Source organism: Bos grunniens, chromosome 1 (genome assembly GCF_055505025.1).
Source record: "Bos grunniens cultivar Pamir isolate PY7600 chromosome 1, Bosgru_T2T1.0, whole genome shotgun sequence".
Lineage (NCBI taxonomy): Eukaryota > Metazoa > Chordata > Mammalia > Artiodactyla > Bovidae > Bos > Bos grunniens.
The window spans coordinates 75,063,052-75,090,786 of NC_141165.1; the positions used below are offsets into that span (position 1 = coordinate 75,063,052).

Below are 27,735 nucleotides of genomic sequence, written 5' to 3' on the forward strand. Positions count from 1 at the left end.
AGACCTGAAGAAGCACTTAAACCTGAGCATTTTATGCTAGGTTTGACGAAGAGTAGAAAGTCATGGACAAATGTACTAGGACTGAAGGCTATGAGCTAAGGGTAATTAATACACCGGGGGAAACTTAGCAAGAATGTTTGTTTGGATTCCTCTCAGTGTCTCTCTGTCTTCAGAGATGAGGAAGCTCCTTCCCTCTAGGAAGAGAGAGAATACCTTTCATAAGTAGTAAGTCAGTGTTAGTCACTCACTCATGTCTGACTCTTTGTGACCCCATAGACTGTAGCCCACCAGGCCCCTCTGTCCATGGAATTCTCCAGGCAAGAATACTGGAGTGGGTTACCATTTCCTTCTCCAACCTTTCATAAGGTAGTCTTGTGATCTGTTCCATGGGAGAAGGGGAAGGGCAGAGAGTCCATCAATATGCCAACAAGCTAAATTTTGGGAAAGTGTGTCCTGAACCCCATCACTGATAATATGTACATTGAATTCTGGATTGAGGGGGAGGAAGGTTAGGAAGGTTGAGTTCAGAGAAAGTAAGGAGGCATTGCTTCCAAAGCCTGCCTTATACCAAGTTCTGAATTATAGTTTGTCTTGAGTGCCCTCTGAACTCTGCCTCCTCCCACTCTGTCCTCTTCTTTCAAGGGGTGCAGGGTGCACACACTTCTTCAAGCTCCCCACTTTATTAGCACATTCAGAAATATAGTATTGATCCTAGGTAAAATCCAAGATTAACTTCTTCCATCCCCAATCAAAACACTCAAAACTCTTGCCAGTTGCTTGTCAATTTCTGTATCATGTGACACTTTTACAGTGAGAATGTACAGTTACCATATGAATACAGTGAAGTATACACAACTTTGAAAAAAGCCCTTTTTCAATGCCAGTTGACCTCAAGGTAGTATGGACTAGTTTACATTGATCTCTGAATGATTTCCCATCACAGTTTAGCCTTTGTAAATGAGTATGCTGTTGACTGATCTGAAGTAAAGGATTAGAATCTTTGCAGGTATTGGGAAATCTGAAGTGGGAACCGAGGGGAGTATAGAAAAAGGGGTTTAGGGTCAAAAGAACATCAAGAGAAGGTAGACTGGTTCTGCCTAGCAGTTTTCCCTGGCAGACAACTTCAGACTATTTTTACCTTTGATTGTTCTCTTTCTGTTCTTCTTAAGCAGTAAGACTTTTTTTTAAACATCCAGGTTTTTCCTCTCATGAGGCTCCTATAGCGGCATTCTGGAAAGTAGAGAAAATGAAAGAAAGTTATTTTGGGGTGGGGACTGCTTATATATATGTGTCAAATCAGAATATTACTTTTTTTTTCCTCTTGCCCCAAAAACCTGAGTTAGTAGGATTTGCCCTCATTCGTGTGTGTGTGTGTGTGTGTGTAGTTTATGCATATTTGATTTAAAATTTACTTGTATTTATTGAGTACTTAAAGCAAGAGTTTATTATTTCATTATTTTGTCAACAGCATTTTTTAGGGAACCAATAATCTAGTTGAATTCTCATGTGTATTTCTCTATTTTCTTTATCCAATGTCTTTAAGTTACCTTTGCTCTGTAAATAATGTCCTTTGTAGAATTAATTGACCTACAAAGATATTGGTGGCATTTGTATATAGAAAGATTAGATAGTTTTGAAGGGAGGGAGGTTAATCCTCCAGAAGCAAATTATTTGCCTGAATTGAGGCCGACAGCCTGGGAGAGAAAGGATTTGCATCCTCCTCCAATTTCCTTCTTTTGAGAACAGCTGCTACATAAAACTCTACCCCACCCCTACTCCCCAGGTGCCTTCCTGCTGGCCAGGAATTCTTAGCGCAGTTCTGATACTTTACACCCAGGTGCAGGTCTTTGTACAGTGGGGATGCTTGAGGGACAATGCAGAAGGACACTGATCGTTTTCGTGGGGCTATGAGCTTCAGAAGGAATGAAGAGAATGTACAAGTGTGTTTATATTTATAGTATTTTCCTCAGTACAGTTTTCTCAGTAATGTCGATTTTAGCCTTTGTTAACAATGTTCTGGATGCCTCTGAAATATGTGGTATGATTTTCTTGTAGGAAAAAAAACATATAAAACATCACATTGTGTTTCTAAGTCTTTAATCAAAATAAAGTAAAAATTGAACATTGCTAAGGAAATGAGTGTCTTTGCCAAGGAACAAAAACATAGATTATGGAAATGGTTATACATTGATTTAACTTGTATCTGTCACTTTATCTGGATAATTTTGAAGGGATATTTTAAGATATTGACACAGTGTTGAAATAGCATATTTCAAAGTTAAAAAGAAAAGAATATTATATATCTTCATGAACTTTAACATATAAAAATGCATTCCTATTTCAGTGAGTGCCTACTTGGCCAGACTCACCATCAGATACTCTATCTCTGGTTAGTATTTTTGCCAGCAGCTCAAATTCAGTCTTCTAAATCCTTACACATCATCATCTCCTAATCTCCTTTCAGGTAACTAGATGATTGGATGGCTGGGTGGATAGACAGCTTACATTCAATTATATCTTTGTTCCTTAATAATTCTCTATAGTGAGATTGTTGTCTGCTAAGCAATGTGTGAGAGATTGAAATAGCTCAGAATTATACTGTTTTTTCAATCTCAATGTGTTTCTCCTCCTTTATTTTCTTTCTTAGCAAATGGCAGTATCCACATATTTATTTCATTTAAAAACTTACTGAGTAACTATAGCATACTAAGCACTGTGACAGGCATGGGAGATAAAATGGTGAATAGGATGGCACCCTGGCTTCAGAGGCAATTGTAGTGTAAGCGTTTTAAATAAAATACTAGGTGCAATGATGAGTTTAACTTTTCTTCACCGCTCCTCTGCACCTTTTCAGCCCTACCACACAGAATACGTTAATCATCAAAATGTACCTCTTGGCTATCTCTTATATGTGAGTCCTCCTCTTGGCCCCCTCCAATCCCCTCGTTCATTCCTTCAGTATCACTCTCCTGGTCTCTGTTGCTGTTCTCGTAATCAGCCCTCTTAATTTTTCTACTTCTCTTTTCAAACAGCCAAATAATGATAATGTTCTGTTTCCCTTTCTCAAAGTTCTTTTAGCTTCTGTTAGCCAGGGTAAAATCCTGGATTTATAATATAAAAGACCCTTCTTAATTTTATTCAGGAGTATTGGTTCAACTGAATTTTCTTCCATTCTGCCATTTCTCTTTTCCCCTTTGTTCCTCAGTAGTATTGAACTATTTGTTCATGGGATACAGGCTTGTTCTGCCTGCCCTTTCAATATGTGTTCCTTCTTTTTAGTCCACTTTCTTTTTTTCATAGTTTAACCTATATGTATTAAGTGCTCTAAGATTATACATATGCTTTGCTCCAGTGAGTCCATTTTGGAAAATATATTCTAAGAAAATACCATAAGAAAAAAGTAGTTAATATTAAATTATCCCTATCAGCATACTTATAGTGAAAAAACTGTCTAAGAAAGTAGATGAGGGAAGCAGCTATCTAAATGGTAAGATCAGTTCAGTTCAGTCGCTCAGTCGTGTCCAACTCTTTGCGACCCCGTGAATCGCAGCAAGCCAGGCCTCCCTGTCCATTACCAACTCCCAGAGTTCACTCAGACTCACGTCCATCGAGTCAGTGATGCCATTCAGCCATCTCATCCTCTGTCATCCCGTTCTCCTCCTGCCCCCAATCCCTCCCAGCATCAGAGTCTTTTCCAATGAGTCAACTCTTCACATGAGGTGGCCAAAGTACTGGAGTTTCAGCTTCAGCATCACTCCTTCCAAAGAAATCCCAGGGCTGATCTCCTTCAGAATGGACTGGTTGGATCTCCTTGCAGTCCAAGGGACTCTCAAGAGTCTTCTCCAACACCACGGTTCAAAAGCATCAATTCTTCAGCGCTCAGCCTTCTTCACAGTCCAACTCTCACATCCATACATGACCACAGGAAAAACCATAGCCTTGACTAGACAGACCTTTGTTGGCAAAGTAATGTCTCTGCTTTTGAATATGCTATCTAGGTTGGTCATAACTTTCCATCCAAGGAGTAAGCGTCTTTTAATTTCATGGCTGCAGTCACCATCTGCAGTGATGTTGGAGCCCCAAAAAATAAAGTCTGACACTGTTTCCACTGTTTCCCCATCTATTTCCCATGAAGTGATGGGACCGGATGCCATGATCTTAGTTTTCTGAATGTTGAGCTTTAAGCCAACTTTTTCACTCTCCACTTTCACTTTCATCAAGAGGCTTTTGAGTTCCTCTTCACTTTCTGCCATAAGAGTGGTATCATCTGCATATCTGAGCTTATTGATATTTCTTCCGGCAATCTTGATCCCAGCTTGTGCTTCTTCCAGCCCAGCATTTCTCATGATATACTCTGCACAGAAGTTAAATAAGCAGGGTGACAATATACAGCCTTGATGTACTCCTTTTCCTATTTGGAACCAGTCTGTTGTTCCATGTCCAGTTCTAACTGTTGCTTCCTGACCTGCGTACAGGTTTCTCAAGAGGCAGATCAGGTGGTCTGGTATTCCCATCTCTTGAAGAATTTTCCAGAGTTTATTGTGATTCACACAGTCAAAGGCTTTGGCATAGTCAATCAAGCAGAAATAAATGTTTTTCTGGAACTCTCTTGCTTTTTCGATGATCCAGTGGATGTTGGCAGTTTGGTCTCTGGTTCCTCTGCCTTTTCTAAAGCCAGCTTGAGCAACTGGAAGTTCACAGTTCGTGTATTGCTGAAGCCTGGCTTGGAGAATTTTGAGCATTACTTTACTAGCATGTGATATGAGTGCAATTGTGCGGAAGGTTGAGCATTCTTTGGCATTGCCTTTCTTTGGGATTGGAGTGAAAACTGACCTTTTCCAGTCCTGTGGCCACTGCTGAGTTTTCCAAATTTGCTGGCCTATTGAGTGCAGCACTTTCACAGCATCATGTTTCAGGATTTGAAATAGCTCAACTGGAATTCCATTACCTCCACTAGCTTTGTTCGTAGTCATGCTTTCTAAGGCCCACTTGACTTCACAATCCAGGATGTCTGGCTGTAGGTGAGTGATCACACAATTGTGATTATCTGTGTCATGAAGATCTTTTTTGTACAGTTCTTCTGTGTATTCTTGCCACCTCTTCTTAATATCTTCTGCTTCTGTTAGGTCCATACCATTTCTATCCTTTATCGAGCCCATCTTTGCATGAAATGTTCCCTTGGTATCTCTAATTTTCTTGAAGAGATCTCTAGTCTTTCCCTTTCTGTTGTTTTCCTCTATTTCTTTGCATTGATCGCTGAGGAAGGCTTTCTTATCTCTTCTTGCTGTTCTTTGGAACTCTGCATTCAGATGCTTATATCTTTCCTTTTCTCCTTTGCTTTTCACTTCTCTTCTTTTCACAGCTATTTGTAAGGCCTCCCCAGACAGCCATTTTGCTTTTTTGCATTTCTTTTCCATGGGGATGGTCTTGATCCCTGTCTCCTGTACAATGTCATGAACCTCCGTCCATAGTTCATTAGGCACTCTATCTATCAGATCTAGACCCTTAAATCTATTTCTCACTTCCACTGTATAATCATAAGGGATTTGATTTAGGTCATAGCTGAATGGTCTAGTGGTTTTCCCTACTTTCTTCAATTTCAGTCTGAATTTGGCAATAAGGAGTTCATGATCTGAGCTCCTGGTCTTGTTTTTGTTGACTGTATAGAGCTTCTCCATCTTTGGCTGCAAAGAATATAATCAGTCTGATTTCGATGTTGACCATCTGGTGATGTCCATGTGTAGAGTCTTCTCTTATGTTGTTGGAAGAGTGTGTTTGCTATGACCAGTGCATTTTCTTAGCAAAACTCTATTAGCCTTTACCCTGCTTCATTCTGTATTCCAAGGCCAAATTTGCCTGTTACTCTTCTTGACTTGCTACTTTTGCATTCCAGTCCCCTATAATGAAAAGGACATCTTTTTTGGGTGTTAGTTCTAAAAGGTCTTGTAGGTCTTCATAGAACTGTTCAACTTCAGCTTCTTTAGCGTTACTGGTTGGGGCATAGACTTGGATTACTGTCATATTGAATGGTTTGCCTTGGAAACGAACAGAGATCATTCTGTCATTTTTGAGATTGCATCCAAGTACTGCATTTCGAACTCTTGTTGACCATGATGGCTACTCCATTTCTTCTGAGGAATTCCTGCCCGCAGTGGTAGATATAATGGTCATCTGAGTTAAATTCACCCATTCCAGTCCATTTCAGTTCGCTGATTCCTAGAATGTCAACATTCACTCTTGACATCTCTTGTTTGACCACTTCCAATTTGCCTTGATTCATGGGCCTGACATTCCAGGTTCCTATGCAATAATGCTCTTTATAACATTGGACCTTGCTTCTATCACCAGTCACATCCACAACTGGGTATTGTTTTTGCTTTGGCTCCATCCCTTCATTCTTTCTGGAGTTATTTCTCCACTGATCTCCAGAAGCATATTGGGCACCTACTGACCTGGGGAGTTCCTCTTTCAGTATCCTATCATTTTGCCTTTTCATACTGTTCATGGGGTTCTCAAGGCAAGAATACTGAAGTGGTTTGCCATTCCCTTCTCCAGTGGACCACATTCTGTCAGACCTCTCCACCATGACCCGCCTGTCTTGGGTGGCCCCAGGGGCATGGCTTAGTTTCATTGAGTTAGACAAGGCTGTGGTCCTAGTGTGATTAGATTGACTAGTTTTCTGTAAGTATGGTTTCAGTGTGTCTGCCCTCTGATGCCCTCTTGAAATACCTACCGTTTTACTTGGGTTTCTCTTACCTTGGACGTGGGTGGCGGTAAGGAGATACCCCTCGTCCAAGGTAAGGAGCAGCAGCTGCGCTTTGCTGGAGCAGCCGTGAAGAGATTCCCCACGTCCAAGGTAAGAGAAACCCAAGTAATACGGTAGGTGTTGCAATGATGAGATATATAAACATAATTGAATACCAAATTGGCAAACATGGCAGTGTGAATGTTTAAATAATGTTAAACTGGAAAATATATAACAGTAAATTTTATGCACTCATATTGTCTGTGTGTATGAATAAATGATGTAGATAGCTTCATGCTTACCATATTCATTGCCCTCATAGATGGCTTATTGTTGTTGTTTAGTCACTGAGTCATATCCAGCTCTTTTGTGACCCCATGGACTGTAGCCCACCAGGCTCCTCTGTCCATAAGACTTCTCAGGCAAGAATACTGGAGTGGGTTGCCATTTCCATGATAAAAGTTTAGATTGGTAAGTTAATAATAAAAATGAGAGCAATTGTTAGGAGTTTGGAATGAATGGTCTGCTCTTTGCTTTTAGAATTCGTGACACAATAAAAAGTTTCACGTGATTACTACATACTAAAGTTTCAAAAACTTTGCTTGTTTTATATTTAAAGAAAACTTCCCAGATACCCATATTTTTCTGTTTACAATGAAAAGGACACATATTAAGGTACTTTTTGGCTTTTATAAAATCCTACCCTTTCTTCTGTTTTATTTATACTACTATTTTTTTCATCACCTTAGTTTTTTGTTTTTGTTTGTTTTCTATTCCTTTATGTCTCCTCTGACTTTAATTGAGCATTTTATATATGATTCCATTTTTCTTCTCTTAATATATTTATTATACTTCTTCAACGGAGAAGGCAGTGGCACCCCACTCCAGTACTCTTTCTTGCCTATAAAATCCCAAGAATGGAGGAGCCTGGTAGGCTGCGGTCCATGGGGTCGCTAAGAGTCGGACACGACTGAGCGACTTCACTTTCGTTTTTCACTTTCATGCCTTGGAGAAGGACATGGCAACCCATTCCAGTGTTCTTGCCTGGAGAATCCCAGGGACGGGGGATCCTGGTGGGCTGCCGTCTATGGGGTCGCACAGAGTTGGACACTACTGAAGTGACTTAGCAGCAGCAGCATACTTCTTCAGAATTTTTCTAGTAGTTACCTTTTGATTTTTGATTTATAACTAATTCCAAGTTCAGCTGTAACACTGTAGTACTTCATGGGTAGATAACATTCATAATTTCTTACTCCTGTGTCTTATAATATTGATGTCATTCATTTCATTTATTTATAAACTATAATCACTGAACACATTGTTACTATTATTCTTTTGACACTATTATCTGTTATGATAATTAAGAATAAGAAAATAAAATTTCTACTTTACCTTCATTTATTCCTTTCCCAGTGCTCTTCCTTTTTTTATGTGGATCCAAATTTCTGACCTGCATCCTTTTTGCTCTTTCTGAAGAACTAACATTATTTGAAAGGAAAGTTTACTGAATGTATTCCCTCAACTTTTGTCTGAGAAAGTATTAATACTTCTTCACTTTTGAGAGATAATTTTACTGAATATGGAATTCTAGGTTAGTATTTTTCTTTCAACACTGGAAATATTTCACTCCACTCTCTTCTTGCTTTCATGGTTTATGAAGAGAAGTCTGATATAATTCTTATCCTAGCTTCTCTATAGGTGAAGTTGTCTTCATCACCCCCCTCCCACTCCGCTGGCTTCTTTCTGGGTTTTTTTCTTTTGTCTTTGATGTTCTGCAGTTTTGACTTAATATGCCTAAGTGTAGATTTTTTGGCGCTTCCCTGATAGCTCAGTTGGTAAAGAATCCACCTGCGAGACCCAGGTTCAATTCCTGGGTGAGGAAGATCCGCTGGAGAAGGGATAGACTATCCACTCCAGTATTCTTGGGTTTCCCTTGTGGCTCAGCTGGTAAAGAATCTGCCTGCAATGTGGGAGACCTGGGTTCGATCCCTGAATTGGGAAGATCCCCTGGAGAAGGGAAAGGCTAACCACTCCAGTAGATTTTTGCTGTTTATCCTGCTTGGTTCTGTCTAAGCTTCCTAGATCTGTGGTTTGGTATCTTTCATTAATTTAATGATATTCTCAGTCATTATTGCTGCAAATATTTCTTCTGAACTTTTCCTTCTTTTTTAATCCTTATCATATTGCCACCTTGTATATATTATACCAACTGTATTTGTCCCATAGTTCTTGGATATTCTGTTTGATTTCCCAGCACCACTCCCAGTCTTTTTGCTCTTTGTGTTGCAGTTTTGAAAGTTTCTGTTGACATATCGTGAAGTTCAGTGATTCTTTCCCCAGCTGTGTGCAGACTATTGATGTACCCGTCAAAGACATTCTTCATTTCTTTTAGTGTTTTTTCTTTTTAGCATTTTCTTTTGATTCTTTCTCAGTGTTATGATTTCTCTGCTTACTTTACCCAAATGTTCTTATATGTTGTCAGTTTTTCCATTAGATCCCTTAGCATATTAATCATGGTTGTGTTAGATTCCTGTCTGGTAATTCCAGCATCTCTGCCATATTTGAGTCTGATTCTGATGCTTGCAAAGTTGCTTCAGGCCATCTCTGTGTGTGTTTTAATATGTCCTGTACTTTTGTTGTTGTTGAAAGCTAGACATAATGTAGAGTGTAAAAGGATTTGAAGTAAGTAGGCCTTTGGTATGAGTTTTTATGTTTATCTGGGAGGAAGATCCCCTGGAGTAAGAAGTGGCAACCCACTCCAGTATTCTCACCTGGAAAATGCCCTGGACAGAGGAGTCTGGTGGGCCGCAGTCCACGGGGTCGCAGGGACTCGGACACAACTGAGCACACACATGGACACAGCACACAGGACTTCTAAAGTAAGGTCTGAGATGTGTGGGTCTTTCTTTGCATGTCCCTGTTATTTAGAAGCACTACTGATGTAACAGTGAAGTATGACAATGGTGGAAGGAAGCAGTCTACCATCCTGTGATAAGCTTTTAGTCTTTTCCTGAGGCAGTGCCCCTGTGACCTTCCCAAGTACCTCTCGGTCCCCAACCCCACTTTAAGTGAGACAAGCAGGCAAGAGGGTGCTGGAGTTGGGCATTTCCCTTTCCCCACATGAAAGGCTAGACAGGCTGGAATTGGGCGTTTCTCAGCTTAGTTACTTTGGCTACCTGATTCGAAGAGCCAGCTCATTGTAAAAGACCCTGATGCTGGAAAGAATTGAAGGCAAAAGGAGAAGAGGGCCACAGAGAATTAGATGATTAGGTAGTATCACTGACTCAATAGATGTGAATTTGAGCAAACTCTAGAAGATAGTGAAGGACAAGGAAGCATGGTGTGCTGCAGTCCATAAGGTTGCAGAGAGTTGGACACAACTTAGTAACTGAACAACAGCAACTTAGTTATGCTCTAGGAAAAGCCCAGTTGGTTTGGCTCTAATGTAATAATAGGGCTGCTGCTGCTAAGTCACTTCAGTCGTGTCTGACTCTGTGTGACCCCATAGACGGAAGCCCACCAGGCTCCCCTGTCCCTGGGATTCTCCAGGCAAGAATACTGGAGTGGGTTGCCATTTCCTTCTCCGATGCATGAAAGTGAAAAGTGAAAGTGAAGTCGCTCAGTCGTGTCTGACTCTTAGCGACCCCATGGACTGCAGCCTACCAGGCTCCTCCGTCCATGGGATTTTCCAGGCAAGAGTACTGGAGTGGGGTGCCATTGCCTTCTCCAATAGTAGGGCAGGTATATTAGATCGGCCAGGGCTTTCTTAATAAAGCACCACAAAGTGTATGGCTTAAACAACAATTTATCATCCCAGTTCTGGAGGCTTGAAGCCCATGATTAGTGTTGGCAGGTTTGGTGCCTTCTGAGGGCTATGAGAAAGAATCTGTTCAGTGCCCTGTCTCTAGCTTCTGGTGATTTGCTGGCAGCCTTTGGCATTTCCAGTGGTCATGTATGGATGTGAGAGTTGGACTGTGAAGAAAGCTGAGTGCCAAAGAATTGATGCTTTTGAATTGTGGTGTTGGAGAAGACTCTTGAGAGTCCCTTGGACTGCAAGGAGATCCAACCAGTCCTTCCTAAAGGAGATCAGCCCTGGGTGTTCTTTGGAAGGAATGATGCTAAAGCTGAAATTCCAATACTTTGGCCACCTGATGCGAAGAGTTGACTCATCGTAAAAGACCCTGATGCTGGGAGGGATTGGGGGCAGAAGGAGAAGGGGACGACAGAGGATGAGATGGCTGGATGGCATCACTGACTCGATGGACGTGAGTCCGAGTGAACTCCAGGAGTTGGTGATGGACAGGGAGGCCTGGTGCGCTGCGATTCATGGGGTCACAAAGAGTCGAACACGACTGAGTGACTGAACTGAACTGAACTGAATTGAACTAGCAGAAGCATCACCCAGTTTTCAGCTTTCACCTGGCATTCTCCCTGGGTGTATGTTTGTGTCTAGATTTCCTCTTCTTTGAAGGACACTGATTGTATTGGACTAGAGGCCCACCCTACTCCAGTATAATCTTATCCTCACTTAACTAAATATATTTGCAAAGATCTTATTTTCAGGTAAGTTCACCTTGTGAGGAACTGGGAATTAGGACTTCAGCACGTGAATTTGGGGGTACCTGTTTCAGTCCATACAGCAGGCCTTGTTAAGAAACTCTGATTGTATTTCAAAGTGGCCACATTTCCCCTCCCTCTGCTGAAGCATGATGGGATTTTTTTCGAGTCGTTACAGTGAACCTGGCGAGCCCACTGGAGGTAAAACTAACAAAAGTATGAGAACTTCCTGAAAAGACATAGCCCCTCAAGAATTTTTTACTCTGAAGTTGGTCCTCAGTGAACCTCCGGTGTGTTTGTCAGAGTTTAGGTTTTCTTGCCCCAGTCCTAGTTCCAGCAGCAGTGGTCTCTGTTTCTGGGCTTCTGCTCCAGCTAGCTGTGATACTTTGTATCCACCGCTCTCAAATTTGAGGGGTGGCAGTTTGCTCTGTGACCTCCTTTCTCAGATGGATCCAAAAAGAGCTGTTGATTTTCAGTTTGTTCAACTTTGTTTCCTGTGAGGATGGAATTGATAACTTTTAAGCTCACTTCATGAGAAATAGATGGGGAAACAGTGGAAACAGTATCAGACTTTATTTTGGGGGGCTCCAAAATCATTGCAGATGGTGATTGCAGCCATGAGATTAAATGACCCTTACTCCTTGGAAGGAAAGTTATGACCAACCTAGATAGAATATTCAAAAGCAGAGACATTACTTTGCCAACAAAGGTCCATCTAGTCAAGGCTATGGTTTTTCCAGTGGTCATGTATGGATGTGAGAGTTGGACTGTGAAGAAAGCTGAGTGCTGAAGAATTGATGCTTTTGAACTGTGGTGTTGGAGAAGACTCCTGAGAGTCCCTTGGACTGCAAGGAGATCCAACCGGTCCATTCTGAAGATCAGTCCTGTGTGTTCTTTGGAAGGACTGATGCTAAAGCTGAAACTCCAGTACTTTGGCCACCTCATGTGAAGAGCTGACTCATTGGAAAAGACTCTGATGCTGGGAGGGATTGGGGGCAGGAGGAGAAGGGGACGACAGAGGATGAGATGGCTGGATGGCGTTCATGGTGTCGCAAAGAGTCGGACATGACTGAGTGACTGGACTGAACTGAACTTAATTGAAACTCTTTGCATGCTAGACTAGAGACCAGAAATCTTTGTTCTTTTTATGGTCAGAATTATGTATGGATGTCATAATAGATTTATAGTAGTCTGACCCACTGTCTGTTTAAAGACTGTCTCTGTGGTGGTGTCATAGAACTGCCTTTTTTCTGTCTCTTCTGATTCCATCTATCCTTTGGGAGAGAGATGGTATCAAGTTTCCCATGCAAAACTGAAAGTGTATCAGATTATATTATACTGAGATGCCAGGACCTGCAGCTTTTCACTCTTTAATCTACTTGGGCCACATTAAGGCAGTCTTTTCTAGTAGGGTCAGTAGCAGATATTAGTGATACGGGGAGCTTTGCATTAGAAAAATGCACTTGCAGTTACCTCCATGATTATTATTATTATTATTACTATTACTATTATAGTGGTAGAAAAAATTGTTTTAGCTAACCTGTAAGTTTTTATTTGAAGTCTGTACAGCATTAAATTGATTCAGATATTGTACTTGATCAGGTTATACAGATAAGTTTTTTTTTTTTCTATCCATAAAATCATTAGGCTTAAAAATCTATTCTTCCTGCTTATGCAGGAGATCACTCAAAACAATACACCTTTTTTCTATGAGTATCAGATAAGTAACAAAAATTCTATTGAGATTTGGAAGAGGACATTTTGACACTTGATTGTTAGATTAAGGAAATGGAAAGCAATCCTATCTGCTAAAGATCTATCTTCAATCTGTTATTACATTGATTTGATGTGCAGCATCTTTGCTGTTAGCCTGTCTCCTTTGGACTGTGCTTCATAAAAGTGTATATAGGATTGCAGCTGTTCCTCTCTGAGGAATACCAGCAGCTCTGCACAGCATGCAGAGTCAGCATGGAGAGTGAAGAGACCGAGTACTGGCTTCCTTCTTGCCGGAGGACAAGTTTCCATCTAGGCCAGTCACCTGTCCAGTTTTGTGGAACATTACTGTTGATTATGTTACAGTTTCGTGCAAATTGTAGGTATTGTCTTTGCTACCTATAATTAACACATTTAAAGCATTTTTTCAGGCAAATTGGCAAACTCAGGTTCTTGTTTTATTTGCACAGGAGTCCATTATGGAATTTTTAACATGGGATATATGTGGAAAGCTAAAACTTCAGCTTCATGGCTTTGTGAAGTGACTTGATTTGAATAAAAATTATATGGAAAATAATTTTCTTTGCTCTTATGGGTTGTGAGTCATTAGGCAACCCACTCCAGTGTTCTTTCCTGGAGAATCCCAGGGACTGGGGAGCCTGGTAGGCTGCCGTCTATGGGGTCGTGAAGAGTCGGACACGACTGAGCAACTTCACATTCCAAAGGTACTGGGTAGTCATCAGTATGCCACCACCTCCAAGGGCTGGATATATGGAAATGAGCAGAGAGTTCAGGCACTGAGGATTTAGACTAAACTGAGGTGGCCCACAGTTGTCAAAGCAACTCACTAAAGGAGACTTTTCTAGATCTCAGAGATCTAGAAAAGCAGTCTAGACTGGTCGGTCTATTTTTGTGCAGCTTTTAGAATGAAGGGGAAGGACTAGACCAGACTTTTTTATTCTTGAAAAATATTCATTTTCTTTGTCAAATATTTTGAAATCAGAAATTTTAATATTAGAATAATTTTAAGTTATGCTTTTCAAAACTGACATATAGTTTATCCTTCCCCAGAAATAGCCAATTATACTAGATTATAATTTTAATTGATTTTCACAGACTGAGTGAATATTTTCTCCAACCTGAATTTTGGAGTGTGTTTAGAGTTTTATGTGTGTGTGCGAATGCTTCAAATGACATACATATACTCTATTTTAAAGGTAACGAAAGAAAGCCTTGTGTGAGTCTTCTAAAATTCTCCCTTTATATGTATTTAAATGTTTACATCATGTGAGTCAATTCTGTCATTAAAATAGAAATTCCCTAAAGAGTAGATAAAGGCTAGGTCTAAAATACATAATTTTGACAGCCATTAAAATTAGCAATGAGTATTTGGCAAAGGAGGTAGCTGATAAAAGACATAATAGAAATATGCTTGAGAAATGGATATAACAAATTGCTTTTATGTGTAAGACTGATAAGCAGCAGTCAGAAATGGATGTAAATTTGTTAATGCTACAATTTACTTATTAAAGTTTTGATTATGTTGATTTGCCTGATCATTTCCCAGCAGACACATTATTTCCCTCAAAAACGAATGCATCAAAATCTATTCATTTGAGTGATTTGCTTGGTTTGATGCATATTCACATCTTCAGTACTTGTAAAGGGTTTTGTGAATAAACGTTCTGGAAAGAATTAAGTACTGTGGTTTATCGGCAGGTGCTTATGTCTGATTTTAATCTGCTCCATAGTCTTGCATGTGTAAGACATATTACTGGAAGTCTGGCATAGGTATAATATTAGCACCACCTACTGCAGATGGTGACTGCAGCCATGAAATTAAAAGACACTTACTCCTTGAAAGTAAAGTTATGACCAACCTAGATAGCATATTGAAGAGCAGAGATATTACTTTGCCAATAAAGGTCTGTCTAGTCAAGGCTATGGTTTTTCCAGTGGTCATGTATGGATTTGAGAGTTGGACTGTAAAGAAAGCTGAGCTCCGAAGAATTGATGCTTTTGAACTGTGGTGTTGGAGAAGACTCTTGAGAGTCCCTTGAACTGCAAGGAGACCCAACCAATCCATTCTAAAGGAGATCAGTCCTGGGTGTGTTCATTGGAAGGACTGATGCTGAAGCTGAAACTCCAGTACTTTGGCCACCTCATGCGACTAGCTGACTGAGCTGACTCATTGGAAAAGACCCTGATGGTGGGAGGGATTTGGGGGCAGGAGGAGAAGGGGACGACAGAGGATGAGATGGCTGGATGGCATCACCGACTCGATGGACATGAGTTTGGGTGAACTCCGGAAGTTGGTGATGGACATGGAGGCCTGGCATGCTGCGATTCATGGGGTCGCAAAGAGTCAGACATGACTGAGCAACTGAACTGAACTGAACTGTGTATAAACATATGGAAAGTACACAGACTCACCTTAATGTCAAGAATTGGTTTGCATTCCCTTTCTCTTTTACCTAATTGTGTTCTATTGAGACACAACTTTGGTTCTACAAAGAGAACTGTCATTCCCCTGTGCCATCTTCATCTATTTTCTCCATGTAGAACTTTCTGACAGGACTTGCTCCTAGCTACATCTGACTTTACGGCCCTAGTCCTTGTAATTTTCACTCCTCTGTTCTACATTTTGGGTCCCTCTGTTTGAAGACAGTCCAATGTACTGTTTATTTCATCAGTTCAGTTTAATTCAGTGTGTGTTTACCAAGCACCTGTTATTTTGTGACAGTACTATGCCAATGCTGGGAAAACAGTGATGAATGTGGCACCGTCTTTGGTTTCAGAATTTATTGTGTAGTTGGGACGCTTAGATAGTTTTCAAGTTATGTGATCAGAACTCAGGTGGTGGTCTACATAGGGAATAGCCAGTCATTTAACAACAATCCTGCCTTAAAGGCAGTTGTGAAATGAAAAAAGAAGAAAACTTGATCTTTGGGATTTACAGCCTGTTTGAGGAGGTACTGAATTAGCCTCAGCATGTATTGAAATCCCCAAGCAGCAGAATTTAGTGAGATCCTTGCCCAACCTCTGGTCAGGACTGAGGTCATAAAGCTCTTAATTTGGAAAGGATTTTCTATTCTAAATATGATTCCTATTCTGTAACTGAAGGGTCTTGCTAATAAAAACAGGAGTGCTATGTACTACCATAAAGAATACTTAATAACTCCTAGATCATTCTCAAGTCCAGATATTCCTACCTATGGCTGTTGGTGTGCTGCACCTGGATTACAGTTGTTTAAAGACTGATTCCCTTAAATCTTGAGGGGCACCTCTTAGGGTACACAGAGTACCTTGTAATCAGTCTGATTTCTGATGGGCCAGATAAATACAGTCATTTTCTATGTGCCATTATGAGAAAAAACTAGAAGGGTTGATTTAGACCATTAACCTTTCTGGCTGTCTCTCTCTGTTTCTACTTTTTTTTTTTTTTTTTTCCTTTTTAGCTATTTTTTATTTGATTTTAGTGAAGTACAGTTGATTTACAGTGTGGTGGTAATATCTTCTGTATGGCAAAGGGAGTCAGTTATACATATACATATTCTTTTTCATATTCTTTTCCATTATAGTTTGGCACAGGATATTGAATATAGTTTCCTGTGCTACACAGTAGGATCTTTTGCTTATCCATTCTGTATGTGGGTTTGCATTGGCTAATCCTAAACTCCCGTTCCATCCCACCTATAGTCCCTTCCTCCACCTTGGCAACCACAAGTCTGTTCTCTGTATCTGTGAATCTGGTTTTGTTTCATAGATATGTTGATTTGTGTTGTATTTTAGATTCCACATATAAGTGAGAGCATGCAGTATTTATTTTCTCCTTCTGACTTAATTCAATTAGTATGTTCTCTAGGTCAATCCGTGTTGGCACAAATAACATTATTTAATTCTTTTTGATGGCTGAGTAATATTCCACAAGCACAGGCGCGCACGTGTGTGTGTGTGTGTGTGTGTACACCATTTGTTTTTTATCCATTCATCTGATGGACATTTAGGTTGTTTTCGTGTCTTGAGTATTGTGAATAGTGCATGTATCTTTTTGATCTAGAGTTTTCTCTGGGTATGTGCTTAGAGTGGGGTTGCTAGAGCATATGGGAACTCTATTTTTAGTTTTTTGAGTAACCTGCATACTGTTTTCCATAGTGGCTGCACCAGTTTACATTCTAACCAACAGTGTAAGAGGGTTCCCTTTTTTCCACACCCTCTCTAGCATTTGTTATTTGTAGACTTTTTAGTGATAGCCTTTCTGACTGGCGTGAGATGATACGTCATTGTCGTTTTAACTTGCATTTCTCTGATAATTGTTGAGCATCTTTTCATGTGCCTTTTGAACATCTGTATGTCTTTGGAGAAGCTTCTGTTGAGGTTTTCCTGTCCATTTTTTGATTGGGTTGTTTTTTTGTTGTTGAGTTGTAGAAGCTGTTTGTATATTTTGAAAATTAAGCCTCTGTGCCATCATTCACATATACTTTCTCCCATTCCATAGGTTGTCTTTTTGTTTTGTTTATATTTCATTTGCTGTGCAAAAGCTTGTAATTGCCTTACATCCCATTTGTTTGTTTTTATTTCTATTGTCTTGGGAGACTGACCTAAGAAAACATTGCTATAATTTATGTCAGAGAATTTTTTGCCTATGATCTTTTCTAGGAGTTCTATGGTATCTTGTTTTATAAATAAGTCTTTGAGCAGTTTTGAGCTCATGTGTATGCATAGTGTGAGGGTGTGCTCTAACTTCTTTGATCTATATGCAGCTGTTCAACTTTTCCAGCACCACCTGCTGAAGAGATTTGTCTTTTCTCCATTTTATATTCTTGCCTCCTTTGTCAAAGATTAATTGACCATAGGTGTTTGGGTTTATTTCTGGGATCTCTGTTCTGTTTCATTGGTCCATATATCTGTTTTTGGGCCAGTATCACACTGTTTAATCATAACTGTAGCTTTGTAATCAAAGCTTTGTCTGAAGTCTGGAAGGGTTAGTCTCCTGTTTTTCTTCTTTTTCCTCAAGACTACTACGGCAATTCTGGGTCTTTTATGGTTCCATACAAATTTTAGGATATTTGTTCTAGTTCTGTGAAAAATGGATAATTTGATAGCAATCACATTAAATCAGTAGATTGCTTTGGGTAGTATTGCCATTTTAACAGGATTCTTCCAACCCAAGAGCATGGGATATCTTTCCTTTTCTTTGAATCATCTTTAGCTTCCTTTATTAATGTTTTGTAGTTCTCAGCATGGAAGTCTTTTACCTCCTTGGAGAGGTTTATTCTTAAATTTTTTTTTGATGCAATTTTAAAAGGTGTTTTTTAAAATAGATTCCCTTTCTGCTATTTCACTGTTAGTGTAAAGAATTGTCACCAATTTCTGTTTGTTAATCTTGTATCCTGCTACATTGCTGAATTCATTTATCAGTTCTAGTAGTTTTTGTGTGGAGTCTTTAAGGTTTTCTATATATAATATCACATCATCTGTGTATAATGATAATTTTACCTCTTCCCTGCCAATTTGAATACCCTTTTATTTCTTGTCTGACTGCTGTGGCAGGGATTCCAATATGATCTTGAAGAGAAGTAGTGAGAGTGGACATCTTTGTCTGGTTCCAGATTTTAGTGTGAAGGCTTTCAGCATTTCACTGTTGAATATTATATTGGCTGTGGGTTTGTCATAAACAGCTTTTATGTTGAGCTATGTTCCCTGTATATCAGTCTTTGTAAGGGTTTTTTTAAAAAATCACCCATGGATGTTGAATTTTATCAAATGCTTTTTCTGCGTCTGTTGAGATCATCGTATAGTTTTTGCCCTTTCTCTTGTTGATGTAATGTATCACGTTGATTAATCTGCATATGTTGAGCCATCCTTGTGACACTGGGTTGAATCCAACTTGGTCGTGGTGTATGACCTTTTTTATGTGTTGTTAGATTCAGTTTGCTAATATTTTGTTAAGAATTTTTGCATCTATATTCATCAAAGGTATTGACCTGTAATTTTCTTTTTTTGGTAGTGTGTCTTTGTCTAGTTTTGGTATTAGGGTGACAGTGGCTTCATAAAACGTCTCTGGGAGTATTCCTTCCTCTTTGGTTCTTTTGGAAGAGTTTGAGAAGGATCCGTGTAAGTTCTTTGTCTATTTAGTAGAATTCTCCTAAGAAGCCATCTGGTCCTGGACCTTTTTTTTTTGGTAGGGATTTTTTTTTTTTTTTAATTACAGATTCTATTTCATTTCTAGAGATTGGTCTATTCAGACTGTTAACCTTTCTTTAGAAGGTTAGTTTTCCAAGCAGTCATTTTTGTATCTTCTTAACCCTGTTCCAATTCTTTATATACAGAGCTTTGGTTGAGGAATTCTGAAGAGAAGATAGACTCCCAGAAAAACTGACTTATTTTGAGGGTAGAGAGAAAATGATTCTTAGATTTCCAATGAGCAGCAGTTGATTTTTCTAAATATTTCCAGTAGTCTCCACCATGATAAAACTAATCCTCAACCTCCACAGCTTTTGTGTAGGCATTATAAATAGCAGACTTTGTGAATGGCTGACATTCCAGGCAAATGAACCATAAATTTAATATATCTTACTCTTCATCCACTTGCTTGTTTTCACAACAGTCAAATAATTAGCTGTTGCTGCATTGTGCAAGATGCTGTTGCAGGCTTTGAGAATTCATTAGTGAGAAGATACCTGGTGGCTGCCCTCACAGAATTTATAGTCTTTTAGGGAAGATGGATAATTAAAGAAGTGATTACAACATGATGTGATTGGTACTATAAGGGAAGTAGAGTAGGGACAGTTGTTGAGACTGGAAGATGGCTTATTGTATATAGTCATTCACGGATCAAATTATTCAAACTAAACTGAGTTATCTTTGGGTTTTTTTGAGCAATAATAGAACTTTATATGTGGTTTAGAGGAGCCCGCACTGAATCTCATTTCCATAATTATTCAAGGTAAATTGAGAAGCATTGTGATTTAGAATGTCTCTATCATATATAATTCACCTTAATAACCTAAGTAACATTAAGACTTTTAATTCACAATTTTACCCGACCAAAAGGTAGTCTTGGTTTTAAGGTAACATTTTGTGTTGTTGTTCAGTCGCTGAGTTGTGTCCAATTCTTTGTAGACCATCAGGCTCCTCTGTCCATGGTATTTCACAGGCAAGAATACTGGAGGGGGTTGCATTTCCTTCTCCACGGAATCTTCCCCACCCAGGGATCAAACTTGCATATCCTACATTGGTAGGTGGATTCTTCACCACTGAGCCACCTGGAAAACTTAGCATGCTTTTTACCTGTAGCCTTAATTACAGATATGATTAAATAATGCTACTCTCTTGCCTTTTCTGTTTTCAGGGAAGGTATTCATGTAAATCAAGAATCGCTGCAGATATCTCCCTGTATAATAGAGCAGTTCATTGAGCTCTTGTGTCAGTTCAGCCCAAACCACGTTATTGAGACGCTGCAAGTCCTTGAGTGCTACCGCCTAGAAGAAACTATTCAGGTAAGACCAATGCTGTAGAGAAGGAAAGAGTCAACGTTTATCATTCACTGTTTTACAGATGAGCACAGGGAGATGCATATGTTAAATCAGTTGCCTGAGTTTATGCCCACTATGTGCTAGCATCGAAGAATGAACCCACTTCGTTTGACTCCATGGTGCATGCTTTTCCTTGCTGTGATAAATTGCCTCTCTGTTCACTCTGGTGAAGTCAGAAACAGCACATGCCAATAATGGTTATTAATCAAGTTTCACAGGCATTTTAGCCAACAGGACAAACACAGAAAAAGGAATACAGTAAAAATATTAAAAGTGAAAAACCAAACTCTTACTTGCAGACACTGATGGTTTAGATAGTCTTGTGATAGTGTCGTGAGACTTATGAGGCTAAATGGCAGTTAGCACAGTCATTGCCTTGATTCTCCTTCCTTGTTTTCTTCCATTTCCAAATGGAAATGTGTGTGTGTATGCACATATGTGCATATGTATATATACGCACATGTTCTAATCTACCCTAAGAGGCTAGTATGTTCCCTATTTAAAGTTGATTTTAAGCTGCCATTATGTCTTTGCCATCAATACTGGTGAAACAGTAACCTGTATTTTCTGCATCCACTCCTAAACGCCCCACATGATTCAGTTCAGTTCAGTTCAGCTGCTCAGTTGTGTCCGACTCTTTGTGACCTCATGAACCACAGCACGCCAGGCCTCGCTATCCATCACCAACTCCCAGAGTCCACCCAAACCCATGTCCATTGAGCCAGTGATGCCGTCCAACCATCTCATCCTCTGTCGTCCCCTTCTCCTCCTGCCCTCAATCTTTCCCAGCATGAGGGTCTTTTTAAATGAGTCAGCTCTTCGCATCAGGTGGCCAAAGTATTGGAATTTCAGCTTCAAAAACAGTCCTACCAATGAACACCCAGGACTGGTCTCCTTTAGGATGGACTGGTTGGATCTCCTTGCAGTTCAAGGGACTCTCAAGAGTCTTCTCCAACACCACAATTCAAAAGCATCAATTCTTCGGCGCTCAGCTTTCTTTATAGTCCAACTCTCACATCCATACATGACCACTGGAAAAACCATAGCCTTGACTAGACGGACCTTTGTTGGCAAAGTAATGTCTCTGCTTTTTAATATTCTGTCTAGGTTGGTCATAACTTTCCTTCCAAGGAGTAAATGTCTTTTAATTTCATGGCTCCAGTCACCATCTGCAGTGATTTTGGAGCCCAGAAAAATAAAGTCAGCCACTGTTTCCACTGTTTCCCCATCTATTTCCCATGAAGTGATGGGACCAGATGCCATGATCTTCATTTTCTGAATGTTGAGCTTTAAGCCAACTTTTTCACTCTCCTCTTTCACTTTCATCAAGAGGCTCTTTAGTTCTTCTTCACTTTCTGCCATAAGGGTGGTGCCATCTGCATATCTGAGGTTATTGATACTTCTCCTGGCAATATTAATTCCAGCTTGTGCTTCTTCCAGCCCAGCATTTCGCATGACGTACTCTGCATATAAGTTAAATAAGCAGGGTGATGATATACAGCCTTGATGTACTCCTTTTCCTATTTGGAACCAGTCTGTTGTTCCACGTTCAGTTCTAACTGTTGCTTCCTGACCTGCATACAGATTTCTCAAGAGGCAGGTCAGGTGGTCTGGTATTCCCATCTCTTTCAGAATTTTCCAGTTTATTGTGATCCACACAGTCAAAGGCTTTGGCATAGTCAATAAAGCAGAAATAGATGTTTTTCTGGAACTCTCTTGCTTTTTTGATGATGATTAAATTGTTCTAAATTTTTTAAAACCTGAACTCATACTTTTGCATTTTTACTATTCATCTTTTTTTTTTTTTTTTTTTTTTTAATTTCGGGTATACACGTGCTCCCCATCCTGAACCCTCCTCCCTCCCCCCTCCCCATACCATCCCCCTGGGCCGTCCCAGCGCACCAGCCCCAAGCATCCAGCATCGTGCACTGAACCTGGACTGGCATCTCGTTTCATACATGACATTTCACATGTTTCAATGCCATTCTCCCAAATCTTCCCACCCTCTCCCTCTCCCACAGAGTCCATAAGACTGTTCTATACATCAGTGTCTCTTTTGCTGTCTCGTATACAGGGTTATCGTTACCATCTTTCTAAATTCCATATATATGCGTTAGTATACTGTATTTCTGTTTTTCCTTCTGGCTTACTTCACTCTGTATAATAGGCTCCAGTTTCATCCACCTCATTAGAACTGATTCAAATGTATTCTTTTTAATGGCTGAGTAATACTCCATTGTGTATATGTACCACAGCTTTCTCATCCATTCATCTGCTGATGGACATCTAGGTTGCTTCCATGTCCTGGCTATTATAAACAGTGCTGCGATGAACATTGGGGTACACGTGTCTCTTTCTCTTCTGGTTTCCTCAGTGTGTATGCCCAGCAGTGGGATTGCTGGATCGTAAGGCAGTTCTATTTCCAGTTTTTTAAGGAATCTCCACACTGTTCTCCATAGTGGCTGTACTAGTTTGCATTCCCACCAACAGTGTAAGAGGGTTCCCTTTTCTCCACACCCTCTCCAGCATTTATTATTTGTAGACTTTTGGATCGCAGCCATTCTGACTGGTGTGAGATGGTACCTCATAGTGGTTTTGATTTGCATTTCTCTGATAATGAGTGATGTTGAGCATCTTTTCATGTGTTTGTTAGCCATCTGTATGTCTTCTTTGGAGAAACGTCTATTTAGATCTTTGGCCCATTTTTTGATTGGGTCATTTATTTTTCTGGAGTTGAGCTGTAGGAGTTGCTTGTATATTTTTGAGATTAGTTGTTTGTCGGTTGCTTCATTTGCTATTATTTTCTCCCATTCTGAAGGCTGTCTTTTCACCTTGCTAATAGTTTCCTTTGATGTGCAGAAGCTTTTAAGTTTAATTAGGTCCCATTTGTTTATTTTTGCTTTTATTTCCAATATTCTGGGAGGTGGGTCATAGAGGATCCTGCTGTGATGTATGTCAGAGAGTGTTTTGCCTATGTTCTCCTCTAGGAGTTTTATAGTTTCTGGTCTTACGTTGAGATCTTTAATCCATTTTGAGTTTATTTTTGTATATGGTGTTAGAAAGTGTTCTAGTTTCATTCTTTTACAAGTGGTTGACCAGATTTCCCAGCACCACTTGTTAAAGAGATTGTCTTTAATCCACTGTATATTCTTGCCTCCTTTGTCAAAGATAAGGTGTCCATATGTGCGTGGATTTATCTCTGGGCTTTCTATGTTGTTCCATTGATCTATATTTCTGTCTTTGTGCCAGTACCATACTGTCTTGATAACTGTGGCTTTGTAGTAGAGCCTGAAGTCAGGTAGGTTGATTCCTCCAGTTCCATTCTTCTTTCTCAAGATCGCTTTGGCTATTCGAGGTTTTTTGTATTTCCATACAAATTGTGAAATTATTTGTTCTAGCTCTGTGAAGAATACTGTTGGTAGCTTGATAGGGATTGCATTGAATCTATAAATTGCTTTGGGTAGTATACTCATTTTCACTATATTGATTCTTCCAATCCATGAACATGGTATATTTCTCCATCTATTAGTGTCCTCTTTGATTTCTTTCACCAGTGGGAATACATATATCTTTAAAATTTTTGTACCGCAACAAGGAACCAAGAAGATATACAAGCCAGTTTTTTCTCTAATGCCAATACAAAATGTACATTCTGTCTTCTTGTGTTACTTTTCCTTACACTTCAGTCACCTATCAAATTTGTTATGAATTTTGTATCTGAAATAGAATGCTTTCTACTCAGTGCGCTAGGTAAGTTCCATGTACAAAACTCCAAAAAATTGTATATGATGCTCAAAATGAAAATTTTTAATTAATTAAATTGCCTTAGACATGCTTAATCGTGTTATTGTCAGATATCAGTATATATATATATATCTGTTATCAGTACAAGTTGCCAAACTGACTTACCAATTTTAACAAGGTGATTTCTGTATTTTCACCTTGATGTATATGGATGTTTTTAATTAAACATTTTAATCTATTATTCAAAATATGTATCTAAGAGTTTCTCTAAATGCCAGTTGGAAGACAGAATATATAGATGCCATTCTTCAGTGCAAGGGAAGTACTATTATTTTAAATTAATTATTTTGGAATTGTTTCTTTATAAATGTAATTTAAACTAACATTTTATTCTTATTTTGGTAGTACCCAAGCATTTCCCACTTATAAAATAAAGTTTTGGACTACAAAAAAAAAAAAAAATAAATTGTTCTAAATTATGAAATATTTCAAAATATACAGAAGTGTGCAAAATATCAAATACATATGTGCCCATGAACCCAACTCTTTAGATATTAATATTTTGCCATACTGGCTTCAGATCTTTGTTGTTTGTTTTAGAAATAGGAGAAAATCATCCTTTATCTATTATGTCTTCCCTGAGGTTTCCACCAGCCTGAAGATTGGAAGTTTCTTCTTCCCATCCTTTTAAAAAAATTTTTCCTATATATGAATTGAATTTACCTATAAAACACAAGTTACAGTTTTGTATGCTTTTAAATTTTGTATTAATAGCATCATACATAATAATCCTATTGCAAATTGCTTTTTGTTAATTTTTTGTCTATCAGTTTTAATGCATGTAGCTGTAGTTCTTTCATTTTCTTTTTGTGATGCAAAGATAGTTTATTATGACACCATTTATGTAAAATTAGGTAATATTTACAATTTACAATGGATCAGCTATATCCCATGGGAATCTAGCATGTCACGCAAAGGAATAAATATTTTAACAAATAACACTTCAGTTGTCATGAACAGTTGATCAGAAATTTTGTTTTTAAAAAAAGAGCCTCAAACTAAACAGTAAAAGTTTTGTATTGTCAGAGTAGTTCTTTCATTTTAATGTCCATTGAATGACCATGCCACAGTTTATATATTTCCTATCAGAGTGTTGCCAGTTTTTTACCATTATAAACAATGCCACTCTGGACATCTTTGTACATATCTTCTACGTACCCATCTGAGATTTCTCTAAGTAATATGTGTGAAAGTGGAATTCTTTAGACAATAGAGTAGCTTAATTCTACTCATATTGCCAAGTTAATTTCTTACTTGTTTCCATTCTCATCATTAGTGTTTGAAATGTGCTATTTTTTTATGTCCTTGCTGATTTCGAGTATTTTAGACTTCCTAATTTTTGCCAGTATGATTATTACATTGCTTACTCATGACGTTGCATATCTTTCCATATGTTTAGTGACACTTTGGATTTTCTTTTCTCTGAATTGTGTATTCATATCATTTGTCCAATTTCATATTAAGATTTTACCCTTTCTTACTGATTTCTAGAAGTTCTTTCTAATTTCTGGATCTCTAGTTCTTTACTGATTCTGTGTGTCGGAGATGCCCTCTTTCAGTCTGTTACTGCATGTCTTTTAATGTGTTTTTAGTGACTTCTATTTTAATTTATCAGTCTTTTCCTTTAGTGTCAAAATTTTGTGTGTGTGACCTTTATTTCCTACTTTAATGGCATAAAGGATATCCTCTTATATGAGTTTTGTAGTTTGAGACTTTTTTCATTTAGGCATTTAATACATCTGGAATTTATTTTTGTAAACTGATCGAGAGAGGAATTTATATATATATTTTTTCCATGTACATGGTTAATGGTCCATGTGGCTGTTTTTGGCTGTGATAGGTCTTCATTGCTGCACAGGCTTTTCTCTAGTTATGGTGAGCGGAGTCTGCTCTCCAGTGGTGCGTAGGCCTCTGATTGTGGAGGCTTCTCCTGTTGAGGAGCATGGACTCCAGAGCACCCAGGCTTCAGTGGTTGTGATACATGGGCTCAGTAGTTGTGGCTCTTGGGCTGTAGAGCACAGGCTCAATAGTTGTGGCGCAGCAGCTTAGGTCTTTAATCCATTTTGAGTTTATTTTTGTGTATGGTGTTAGAGAATGTTCTAATTTTGTTCTTTTACGTGTAGCTGTCCAGTTTTCCCAGCACTGCTTATTTTTTTTTTAAATTTTATTTTATTTTTAAACTTTACAATATTGTATTGGTTTTGCCAAATATTGAAATGAATCCACCACAGGTATACATGTGTTCCCCATCCTGAACCCTCCTCCCTCCTCCCTCCCCATACCCTCCCTCTGGGTCGTCCCAGTGCACCAGCCCCAAGCATCCGGTATCGTGCATCGAACCTGGACTGGCGACTCATTTCATACATGATAATATACATGTTTCAATGCCATTCTCCCAAATCTTCCCACCCTCTCCCTTTCCCACAGAGTCCATAAGACTGTTCTATACATCAGTGTCTCTTTTGCTGTCTCATATACAGGATTATTGTTACCATCTTTCTAAATTCCATATATATGTGTTAGTATACTGTATTGGTGTTTTTCTTTCTGGCTTACTTCACTCTATATAATAGGCTCCAGTTTCATCCATCTCATTAGAACTGATTCAAATGAATTCTTTTTAATGGCTGAGTAATACAAAAATATGGAACGCTTCACGAATTTGCCTGTCATCCTTGCGCAGGGGCCATGCTAATCTTCTCTGTATCGTTCCAATTTTAGTATATGTGCTGCCGAAGCAAGCACCCAGCACCGCTTATTAAAGAGACTGTCTATTCTGCATTGTGTATTCTTGCCTCCTTTGTCATAGATTGGGTGACCATATGTGTGTGGGTTTATCTCTGGGTTTTCTGTCCTGTTCCTTTGATTTGTATTTCTGTTTTTGTGCTAGGGCCATACTGTCTTAATAACTGTAGCTTTGTAATATAGCGTTGAGTCAGGGAACCTGATTCTTCCAGCTCCTTTTTTCTTAAGATTGGTTTGGCTATTCGAGGTCTTTTGTGTTTCCATATAAATCATAAAATTTTTGCTTCTAATTCTGTGGAAAATGTCATTGGTAATTTGATAGGGATTGTGTTGAATCTACAGATTGCTTTGGGTAGTATAGTCATTTTCACAATATTCTTCTAATCCAGGAACATGGTATATCACTCCATCTTTTTGTGTCATCTTTGATTTCCTTCATCAGTATCTTATAGTTTTCTGAGTATAGGTCTTCTGCCTCTTTAGGTAGGTTTATTCTTAGGTATTTTATTCTTTTTGTTGCAAAGGTAAATGGGATTGTTTCCTTAATTTCTCTTTGTGATCTTTCATTGTTAGTGTATAAGAATGCAAGAGATTTCTGTGCATTTATTTTGTATCCTGCAACTTTACCAGATT

General features: G+C 39.0%; 1 protein-coding gene and 1 non-coding gene across 11 annotated transcripts in view; one reads left to right on the forward strand and one right to left on the reverse strand.

The window, feature by feature from the left end:
• VPS8 (VPS8 subunit of CORVET complex) overlaps positions 1-27,735 on the forward strand; it is a 302,600-nt gene that overhangs the window by 161,647 nt on the left and 113,218 nt on the right. For all 10 annotated transcript variants that reach the window (XM_086397371.1, XM_086397382.1, XM_086397390.1 and 7 more), the window contains one exon: positions 20,370-20,517. In XM_086397371.1, coding sequence (XP_086253497.1) covers positions 20,370-20,517 — 148 coding nt within the window. The remainder of the gene's footprint in view (positions 1-20,369; positions 20,518-27,735) is intronic.
• Positions 26,996-27,102, reverse strand: LOC147379676 (U6 spliceosomal RNA). The gene has a single exon (XR_015135242.1). It is a non-coding gene; the product is annotated as a U6 spliceosomal RNA (small nuclear RNA).